At 35.1% G+C, this 12133-nt stretch overlaps 1 protein-coding gene across 16 annotated transcripts in view; it reads right to left on the reverse strand.

The window, feature by feature from the left end:
• The window catches only part of PALS2 (protein associated with LIN7 2, MAGUK p55 family member), a 105744-nt gene that overhangs the window by 22067 nt on the left and 71544 nt on the right, over positions 1-12133 (reverse strand). For all 16 annotated transcript variants that reach the window (XM_024250373.3, XM_024250374.3, XM_054559378.2 and 13 more), the window contains 2 exons: positions 11851-12003; positions 10905-11132 (listed from right to left, as the gene is read on the reverse strand). In XM_024250373.3, the coding sequence (XP_024106141.1) occupies positions 10905-11132; positions 11851-12003 (381 nt within the window). The remainder of the gene's footprint in view (positions 1-10904; positions 11133-11850; positions 12004-12133) is intronic.

Here is a 12133-nt window from a genome sequence, read left to right on the forward strand (position 1 = left end):
AATACCTGCATACTCCTTACTTCTCAAGAAATATGCAGTGATTGAAGAATAGCAAGAGAATCCTGTCATCTAACCATGAATGTGATTACCATTCTTATGTGTGGAACAGAATATATTTTGTAACCATAAAGCTCAGACTTTACAAGATAGTCCAAATTTCAAATATTCATTCCTCCAACATCTGTCAAATTGTTATGGAAATGCCATTATCTGTGGAATACAAACCACATCTCTCAAAGGTAAAAGATTTATAGAACAATTTCTATTTTTTTCATTTATTAAAGTAGTTTTAGAACATGACTGTTATGGTAAAAAACTCAGATTAACCTGATTTTACTTTGAACTTTGAAAATTTGTCCGAAAAATCAATTAACCCAACCTTTGATCTAAGTGTTTTGTAATGACTCTAAAACCACTAAAGACATGACTAGATTTAGCATAATTATATTTTATTAAATGCAATTTAAAGTGTCGCACTTACAGGCTATGGATGTTAACTGTTCATTCATCATTAACTAAACACCACCTACTTAAATATTTCTATTTCATATTTTTATTACTAAAAAGAACTGAATGACCAAAACAATTTAAAGTACAAAGAAAAGGAAGTACAAATGGCTTTTAAGCATAGGAGACGTTCAACAACCTCACTCAGAGTAGAAATACAAATTAAAACTATAACATTTTTTTCCTATCAGATTAGCAGAAATCCTTGTATTTTATAACATTCTATAAAAGAATGGTGGGTTAATAGGCATTTTCATTTTCCTAATAGGCTTGTGGAAGAATGGTTCAACCTCTTGGGAGGACAATTTGGCAATGGCTATCAAGATTACAAACGCATAAACCCTCTGACCTAGTAATTCATGTCTGGGAATGTATTCAACAGCTATGTTATGCAGATACATCCAAAATGACTTATGCACAAGACTACATCATTTCCAACAGCAAAAGATTGGAAGCAACCTAATTGTTTAACAAAAAGGAACTGGTTAAACAAATGATGGTACGTCTACATGATGCGGCACTATATATAGTCGCTAAAAAAGTGTGTGTGTGTGTTTGTCAATAGGAAGTGTATGCACCAATAAGGAAATATCCTCAAGATAGATGGTTAAGTGAAAAAAATAAGGTTCAGAATAGCATGTATACAATGCAACCTTTCTATGAAAAAGGAGGTGAAAGGTGAAAAAGGATATGTAATTTTTATTTACTTCCATATGAATGAAGAAATTCTGGAAAGATAAACAGCACAGTTTGTTACTGGTGGGGGGATGAGGACTAGGTTGGTAGTGGGAAGGATTCAGAGGGAGATCTCAACAGAATACATATTTACATTTTTTGATTTTCAAACCATGGGAATGATTCACCTATATAAAAATTAAAATTTTAAGGTAATAAAGATAAATGACTCCCATTTGGATTCAGATGAAGTAACAAGGACCCTCCAACTTGAAACAACCAAAAACTATGTTGACAAAATATTTGAAACAATGTCTTTCAAGATGTCCGAAATCAGGCAATGAAGACAGTGATCCTAAAAGATGGAAGAAACAAGATGAGCTGCACAATTGCCCCAGCTAACTGCACAGAGAGTTTCCAGGCTGCAAATCAGGAAGGGAGAAAGGTGAAGCCTGATGGTCTCTAAGTTGAGGAGATGAACTGGGAGACCTGGGAGATCAAGGTGGTTACAGTGCATGGAATACACTATCAGTGAAGAAAGGCTGCATAGAGAGAGAATTGTGAGGGACTCCCTCTGTTTTCAACTGAGTACTTAATCAATGCATGTGTATGAGGAAGCTACCTGCATCCTCTCTGTGTAGCTCTTTCCTCAGTGATGGTAAAGAATCATTTGAAAGCATTACAGAGAACAATATATGGAAGTTGTATACAGTCAAGAATAGTTTCTGTTCTCACCAGGCCAAGTGGAAAAACCTTCATAATTCACAGGAGGTGAGGTACAATACTCAGAAGGGTTATGAGCTAAACTACATCCTGCAATCATACCTAATAAACCTTAAAAAGCAAGATTTAAAAGAATCATCTGTATCCTAGAACAAAGGTTAAGACTGGTTATTAAAAAGAATGGTTATTAAAAAATAACAGATGTTGGCAAAGTTGCAGAGAAAAGGGAACTGCTAGTGGAAATGTAAATTAGTTCAGCCACTGTGGAAAGCACTTTGGAGATTTCTCAAAGAACTTAAAACAGAACTATCATTTGACCCAGCAATCCCATTACTGGGTACATACCCAAAGGAATATATATCATTCTACCATAAAGACACATGTACACATATGTTCATCACAGCACTTTTCACAACAGCAAAGATATGAAATCAACCTAGGCGCCCAATAATGGTGGACTGGATAAAGAAAATTTGGTACGTATACATCATGGAATACTATGCAGCCATAAAAAGAACAAAATGTCCTTTGAGCAACATGGACATAGCTGGAGGCCATTATCTTAAGCCAATTAATGCAGGAACAGAAAACCAGATTATTGCATGTTCTCACTTGTAAGTGGGTGCTAAACATTGAGTACATATCGACACAAAGAAGAGGAACAACAGACCCTGGGGCTTACTGGAAGGCAGAGGACAAGAGGAGGGTGAGGACTGAAAAACTACCTATCAGGTATCATGCTCACTACCTGGGTGACAAAATCATTTGTGCACTACACTCCAGAAACATGCAATTTATCCATGTAACAGACCTGTACACATACCCCTTGAACCTAAAATTTGGAAGGGCCGGGTGCAGTGGCTCACACCTGTAATCCCAGCACTTTGGGAGGCTCAGGAAGACGGATCATGAGGTCAAAAGATCGAGACCATCCTGGCCAACGTGATGAAACCCCGTCTCTACTAAAAATAAAAAAATTAGCTCGGCCTGGTGGCACGTGCCTGTAGTCCCAGCTACTTGGGAGGCTGAGGCAGGAGAATCGCTTGAACCCGGGAGGTGGGGGTTGCAGTGAGCCGAGATCGCGCCACTGCACTCCAGCCTGGCAACAGAGTGAGACTCTGTCTCCAAAAAAAAAAAAAAAAGTTGGAAGAAAAAAAAAGAATATTCTAATACAAAAATATCCAGCACCCAACAAGGTAAAATTCATGATGCCTGGCAGCCAATCAAAAATGGCCAAGCATGCAAAGAGGGAGGAAATAACCTATATAACAAGGAGAAAAATCAATGAAGAGTGACCCGAAATGTCAAATGTGCTAGAATTAGTAGACAAGGACATTACAGTAATTGGTTCAACTTTACATATTATATTCATGGTTCAAGAAACTATAGGAAGGATTAAGTCTATTAAACACATGCAGATATAAAAGAGACCCAATCTGAACTTCTAGAAATGAAAGCCAAAATATCTGAGATGAAAAATACCCACTAGGTGTGATTAATAGCAGATTAGACATTGCAAAAGAAAAGATTAGTAAACTTCAAGACAAAACAATAGAAAATACCCAACATGAAAAATACAGAGAAAAAAGGCTGAAATAAATAAACTAATCAGTGACCCATGGGACAACTTCAAGGGGCCTAATATACATGTAACTAAAGTCACCAAAGGACAGGAGAAACAGAAAAATAGAAAAAATGTCTGAAGAAATTATTGTCAAAGTTTTTCTAAATTTGATGAAAGAAATAGTCTTTTCAACAAACCAAGCTTGAAAAATTGAATATTCATATGCAAAATATAAACTTTGATCCTTTCCTCACATCCTATATAAAAATTAACACACAGTACATGTATCATAGACTCAGATGTACAGCATAGACAGCACTGTAAAACTTGTAGAAAAAAAATTGGAGAAAATCTTCATGACCTTAGGTTATACAAGGATTTCTTAAAGCCACAAAAGGATGACTCAAAGAAAAAAAATCATAAATTGGATTTCATCAAAATTCAGAATTTCTGCTCTTTGAACGACACTGTTAAGAATGAAAAGACAAGATAGAGACTGGAAGAAAGCCTTGGCAAATCCCAATTCTGATGAAGCACTTGTATAATGAACACATAAAGAATACTCAAAACTAAGAAAAACAATTCAACAAAAAATGGACAAAAGATTTGAAGACACTTCACCAAAGTGCACATAAGTATGGCAAATAAACACATAAAAACATGTTCAATATTATTAGTTATTAGGAAAATGCAAATTAAAATCACAATGAGATACCACTACACACTATTAGAATGGCTAAAATTTTAAAGACTGACCATACCACATGTTGCCCAAAATGCAGAGTAATTGGAACTTTCATATAATGTTGGTGGAAATTTAAGTTGGTATACTAACTTTTGAAAACGGTTTAGTCATTTCTTCAAAAGTTCAACATATACCTACCATATGACTCAATCCTTCAACCCCTGGTATATACTCAAGAGACTTACATGTAAATGTCCACAGCAGCTTTATTTGTAAAAGCCCCAAACTGGTAACAAAAAAATGTTCATCAGCCAGGTAATGGATAAACAAACTGTGGTACAGCCATGCAATGGAATATCACTTGTCAATAAAAAGAAATGAACTATCAATATACATAACATGAATGAATCCCCAAACAACTATGCTGAGTGAGGGAAGCTAAACAAATGAATCAAACAAAATCCAAAAAAGAATACATGTATTCCATTTATATAAAAATACAGAAAATGCAAAATAATTTAAAATGACAAAAAGCAGAGCAGTAGCTGCCTGGAGTCAGGGGTGGTAGAGAGAAAGGGAGCAGGAGGGAAGGATGAGAAGTGGACACAAAGAAGCTGGGAGGCCGGGAGCAATGGCTTATGCCGGTAATCCTAGCACTTTAGGAGGCTGAGGCGGACAGATCGCTTGAGCACAGGAGTTCAAGACAGCCTGGACAATGTAGCGAAACCCTGTCTCTACAAAAAAAAAGAAAAAACGCAAATATTAGCTGGGTGTGGTGGTGCATGCCTGTGGTCCCAGCTACTCAGAAGGCTGAGGTAGAAGGATTATCTGAGCCCTGGGAGGCTAAGGCTGCAGTGAGCTGTGATCATGTCACCGCACTCCAGCCTGGGTGATGGAGTGAGGCCCTGTCTCAAAAAAAAAAAAAAAAAGAGAAAGAAATGGACACAAATAAATTTCTGGGAGTGTTCATCATCTCAATTGTGTTGACTTCATGGGTATATTATGTAGGTCAACATGTATCAAATTGTACACTTTATGTTATTTATATAAACTTTATCTCGGATATTTTTAAAAGTAAAGATAAAAACAGTAAAAGTATTGAGAAAATATTGCACAGGAATACACTATGCTTATGCAAATGACAATAATTAGTGGGAGAAAAATTAAATCGATGAAATGGCTAGAAAAACAGCGCCACCTTGACCCTGATGTTAAATAAGAAGATGGCTAGTAATTCATTTGGGAATGTGTTGGCTAAACATGGTGCAAATGTTGCTTATTGAACCTACCTCTTAAACCATAGTTCCAGGCCCATCTGAATCTGCACTTCAGAGTGAGTGACAAGATGGTGAACAAAGTGATTATCATTGCTAAGAGATTTTCCACGACACTAGCTGAGATGATCAAGGAAGGATGCTCTTTTTCTAAAAATTTTCAGTGTACGAACTTGGTCTACTTGGTTAAATACAGATGTACACACACATTTTTGAGAACAGCAAGATAACAAGAAGATATGTTTGGTTAAAAAAGTTTTGAAGGGCAATCCACGTTCCTTTCTGATAAATACCTGAGGGCCACAAATTGAAGCCTCAGTCAAACAAAAAATTTTATTTTAAAAATCATATAAAAATCAGCCAGGCATGGTGGCACACACCTGTAGTCCCAGCTTCTTGGGAGGCTGAGGCAGGAAAATTACTTGAACCTGGGCAGTGGAGGCTGCAGTGAGCCAAGATCATGCCACTGCACTCCAACCTGGGTGACAGAGCTAGACTCTGTCTCAAAAAAAAAAAAAAAAAAATCTACTAACTACTAACCTAGGCCAAAATTATACTAATCATAATTCTTAAGTTTATATCACTGGTTCGTGCAAGGACTGCTTTTGTTGATTTAACTAATTTTAATAATATAATAGACAGCTATGCACTTGCCACCTAAAACTAACATTAAAATCCTACTTGATTTTCCTGCCCTCATTCCATCCCATCCCATCATTCAGTTTCCCCAACCAAGGCACACTTCACCCTGAATCCTGGGTTCACAAACTCCTTGCTTTTCATGTTGATTATAGTTCTACTGCATCTATATGTACTCTTTAAAATTATATATTTAGTTATTTTAAATTTAAAAAAATAGTATCATGCTATATGCATGTAATCTTTTGGAGTCTATATGCTTATTAACATGTTTCCAGCTGTACATACATAAGAGTTGCTCTAGGGAATTACTGCAGCTTGATATATGTGAATATTTAACTAAGAGACATTATTAAACTTTTCTCCCCAATGTGTTTTTACCAATACACACTGCCACCAGCAATGTAGAAAAGATGCTGTTGATTCACAGCTATAATTTTTACCAACTTAATTGTATATCACATTATGATTTTTAATATATCTTTATATGTTTACTGAACATATGTCCCCTTTTACTTGATTTTTCTATGTAGAGTGAAACACAATTTCAAACAGTATCCCTAGAATAACCAGTTTCCCCCATTCATTGAATCATCTCCTTTCCACATTGAGAAACATTATCTCTGTCACATATCAAAGTAATATGTATGTGTAGGTCTCTTTCTGAGCTCTCTAAAAGTCCATTGACCATGCTGTCTCTTCCTATGCCAACATCACAATATCTTAATTCCTACATATTAATAATCAGACCCCATTCCTGCTTTTCTGATTCAAAAGTGTCTTGGCTATTCATCTTATCAAATTCCATGGAAAACCCTGTTTTGACTGGAATTCCATTAAATCTACAAGTCAATGCGTGAAAAATCAACATCTTCACAATATTGTCTTCCTGTCCATGACATGATATACCTGCTTATTTAGATCCTCTTCATAATTCCTTTGTGTAGAGGTCTTGAATTTTTTTGGTTAATTTATTCCTAGACATAAATGTGACATTCTCTGACTCTACTATAGATGATGTCATAGTTACATTTCTAGATGTTTGCTGATGACATACAGAAATGCAATTGAGTTTTGTGTCTTAATCTTATTTTCAGGTACCTTGGTAAACTCTATTATTTCTAATAAGTTGTAGTTTTGAGGGGTTTCTATGCAAAAACATGATCATATTTGTAAATAAGTTTTATTGCCTTTCCAAATGTTTTGCTTCTATAATTTATTTTTGTCATACTGTACTTATGGATCCTTCAAGAAAATATTAAATAGAAGTGGTGCTAGTGAGCATCCTTCTCTAGTTTCTTTTTTTTTTTTTTTTTTTTTAACTAGGCAAAGGCTTTATCTTTGTTTTAAACTATTTTCTGGCTAATTAATTGCCAATAAATAACTGTATACAATCAATAATCAAAAAGTAGCAGTGTCCAAGGGCCTTGGAATTTAAAATATCATAGACTTACATTTTATCATATATAAAACAAAAATTTTAAAAGCAGTTAAAATTCTTGAAATTTTATTATTTTTTAGAAGCTGAATCAATTCAGTTTGCCTCATTGTTGGAAGCTTCATCAAAATTCTGAACAAGATCACCACTTCCCCAATAGTAAGTGGTACTTTTCCATCCAGCTTCTACCAGTTTCCTTAAGCTTGTTGACACCAAGCTGGTTTAAGACACTGGGCGGCATTTCTGTTAGCTGCTTTGTCTCAGCATGGCTGGTAATGGTCAAAGTGTTTGCTGCTAGAGATGTCTGAACATTGGGATTGTTAATGTAGATCACCATTCCTTGGTTTGCAAACACACCTCTTTAATATCAGAGATATTGCTTATTCCTACTTTCTTTCAGGAAAACTGAAGATTTTTTTATCATCTGTTGTAACAGATAATGTTTGCTGTATCATCTGAGGGCAGTTCCTTTTTACCAGTGCACAATTGTGCTTGAAATCTGGCAAGTTTTTCATGGTTTGTGAGGGCTTTTTCATTTTATAATGAAAATGAAAGTGGAATTTTGTGAGTGGAAATTAAACTTCGTGGGGTATTGGGGTTGGCACTAGAGGTCTCAGGCAGACCAGCTGCAAGGCCAGTTTCTGACTTTAAAGGGAAAGCTTCTAACATTAGTTAACTCCGAATAATGTTTGTTCTAGTTTTTTTTTTTTTGGTAAGAAAATTAAGGCTTTTCCCTTCTGTTCCTAATTTACTAACCATTTTTTTAAAATCATTGAATTTTATCAAATTCTCCATTGAGGTTATTCTCTTTTCATCTGTTAATGTGCTTAGTTACATATGGATTTTCTAATATGAAACTCTCCTAGCATACCTGGGATAATAAATCTAACTTGGATATGTTGTATCATCTTTGTTATATACACAATCAAATCTGATTTGCTAATATTTTGTTGAGAATTTTTAATGTATATCCTTGAGTGAAATAGTCCTGTAATATATTTTCTTATATTGTTTCTAGTTGTCCAGGTCATGTTGGTTCCAAAGAATAAAGAGAGAATTCTTATCAGCTGGCCTTAATAAACAAATGGAATTATGAATAGCCTCTGGGAATCTAAGCTATAAGAAAGTTGAAGAACTTCAGAATTGGCTACTTTAACTCACTCTGGCCCTCAAAATTTAAAACATAGATACTTATGTCCCATAGCAGATTCTGGACTTTTACCAAGTACCTGAAACGATTCTGATAAAGATCATCTACTGACTATGCTTTTGAAACACATTACCGTGGTAGGGAAGAGTTCTTGGCTTTCATTTGCTCTTGCAGCAATCCAGAGCTGAGACTAGCTCCACAGCACTACATGGTGGAGATTTTAGTGAAAGAGTTGAAGAGGCAAAATGCCCTTGCTTCCCTATAGCATCTTAGTAGGATGCCCATGGTTTGCAGATGCCCTGGTTTACGCCTATTATTCCAGCATATGAGTAATGTTCCCCTTTTCATTAAAAAAAAAAAAAAAAAGTCTCAATTTGGATGTTCTTTTGGAAGCCTTCACGTTATAGTTTCTTTTCTTCTTTATGGGAGGACAGGCCTCAGGCTACTTTGGGCTTATAAGACTCCTCCTCTCCTACTTGAATTAATTCCCCCAAATCTAAATGCTAAGTGAAAAGCAGAGTTTGAGAGGGTATGGAATGGGGAAAACTTATGTTTAAACAAGGCTAAATGTCCTTGCATTTCATGGTATTCAGTTAGTTCACCAGATGCAAAATCTATGTAGGAATTTGGGCCAAAGCCCTAGTTATTATTATTAATATTATAAAATGTTATTTTGCCTGTAAAAGTCTATTATAGCCATGGTGAGCTAGAAGAATTCTGGAGTTTAGACCACAGAAGGAAAATAAGATCTTCCTACTACAACTAACACATAATAATAAATAAAATACGTAAATCCTAGATTTTACTCTTCCAGCGTACGCAGGTCCAAGATAAGGCCTCAGTCTGTCACAAATCGAAATTTGCCAACTGAGGAATAAAGGTAGCCTGAGAGGTACTAGTGATATGAAATGTCTAAGTACTAATATCATTTATTTTTCACAATTCTTTTCCTTGAGGACCACAAAACTACCTTCATTTCATCCAAAGTTAATTACAAGCCTATCTATTTTCGTAAGTTCAATTTACATGCTAATATTCATGACTAAATAATCTATCCTTACCTTTGAAAGAACAGTTTAAAATAGACATTCACTGAAATGTTATTTCAAATAACTGTATGGAAATGTAAGAACTAGACTTTTAAACTCTCATTTTAACAATATGAAATAAGATACGCTGGCAGTATCTTATGTAAGAAAACTTCTAATTTCATTCATACATCAAACAATAAATTTCTGGAATAAACCTGAACATTACAGGTATCTACTTCTACATTACTTAGGCCTGAAAACCCTCTCTGTGGTTCCAACACTCCTATCATAATTTTCAATTCTTCCTCCGCAATTACTTTCTTTTTCTTTCTTTACGGTTCCATTTTACCACTACTGCATCATCACCACAACAAGTGCAGCCACTTCTTGAGCACTCACTATGTGCCAGGTGTTGCTGTGAGAGCATTACATGAATTAACTCGTTTAATCCTCATAACAATCTTTTGAGAAAACAAATTTTATCCCTAACTATATAGATGAGAAAAATGAAGCACAGAGAAGGTAAGCTGATAACTGGCAGCACTGGTATTTGAACCTAAGTGGTCATCTTAACCATTCATTAGAGCTGTTGTTCACAAATCACCTCACACCTTCAAAAATCTGCCACCTGGTTACATAATCTCATCTCTCTTCTTTTTGAATTCACTTAACATACTGAGTCTAGACAATCTCTGTAACTAAAACATTTTCCCGTTCATTTATCTAGTTTACCTAAATTTAGTTTTAAAATACAGATCAAATGTGTGCAAACCAGGGGTCCAAGATTTTATACCCATCCTCTTTTCTGGCCTCATCAGTCATTTCACCCATCACACAAACACTAAGCTGGAGGTGATCTGGACTGCATTTTTATCCTCTCCCAGGGCCTAATACAATGCCTGAACGTAATAGCTGTCAGAAATGTTTGCTAGATTAATAATTCAAAGACTTTATGGTTCTTCTGATACCTAGCTGTAGGTTACTATTATGCCAGGGTTCCCGGTGTTTATGAAGAAATCTACTATTTCCTTTACAATAGTAAAATAGCACTGTTTAAAAATTCAAAAATTCACCCATGACAAAATAAGCCATTTCGGAACACTCAAATCAATTTTTTCTCTTTTCTTTAGCAAGATAGTAGCAACTGATAGTTATTTTCAACATCGTGATTAAAAACATGAAAGTATTTTTAATACTACCAAAAATTTTATTACTAACCTGTTGAGGAGTAATGGTATCTCTATAACTTGGTAAGATTTTTAGGGTGACACTTCCACTAATATTTTTCAGTAATTCCTGTAATTCCTTCGGATTATTTCCAACCTCATGGCCATTGACTTCTTTAATTATATCTCCCACATGAAGTAGACCTTGTCGATCTATCATTCCCCCATGGAGGATTCGGGCAATTACCAGATCATTATTTTCAACCCTAAATGTCACACCCTATGAAAAATAAGAAAGAGATTTCTCATTTATTAGGGAGAAATGCTTAAATATTCATGAGCATATGTAAGAAAATAATTCTAAAACTAGGTAAAATGAATCATTCTTACTTTTCCCATGTTCTCTCCTGTCTCAATATTTCACTCCCATTAAACTGTGTACTAGTATAGTTTATTACACTAGTGGATAGGATGTATCTTACAGGCTAAATGGAAACTCGAGAGAGCAGGAAAAGGTATTTGTGCATTCTGATGGACTTATTCCTCGCTTTTCCTTTTTTGCACTCACTGTTCTTATAGTCAAGATCCAGAAGTAATAATTTTACCAAGGAATAGTAAACTTCACTACTTAGAGAGTCCTAGTATGGCTTCAATTTTTAATAACAACTTCTTTTTATATTTTGATACTGTCAGTATTTCTTCAAAGGGTAGTTCATGTCTTCAAAGGGTAGGAAGAAACCTAGTAGTCATCTTCTGAAATTTTTTGCTACCCCTTGCCATATTTCTACTTCTAGCTCAGTTTAACTTTTCATTTTAGTTTAATTTTGCAGGCTAAACCAAGGTGAGAAAGCATCAGCTGTGTCTTTATACACAGGCCAAATAAGAATACAGTTTTCATAACATTATGAAAAGGAAAAAAAAATGAAACAGAGTAGTGACTGAACCAAAAATTACGTCATATTTCAGATTTAATAGGGCACTGATTTATCTATACTCACCAATGGTTCCCCAGCTCTTTTGTGAATACCAAGAATACGAATGGCATCTACTGGTAATAACTGATTATTGATAGAAGAATTATTCATTTCTGGGCTTGATGGAGGTGAATCATAACACTTTGATGCCACAATATCATGGGCCTCCAACAGTGACTATAAGGAGTCAAAATAGCCTGTGGTTATTTACGATATGTTGATGAAATATGTTACTAAAAGTACTTTGTTAGTTCATTATTCCAATGGAGTACTAAAAATTTCCAAGGCACATGGTATTAAATTCCCA

This window comes from Pongo abelii, chromosome 6 (genome assembly GCF_028885655.2).
Source record: "Pongo abelii isolate AG06213 chromosome 6, NHGRI_mPonAbe1-v2.0_pri, whole genome shotgun sequence".
Lineage (NCBI taxonomy): Eukaryota > Metazoa > Chordata > Mammalia > Primates > Hominidae > Pongo > Pongo abelii.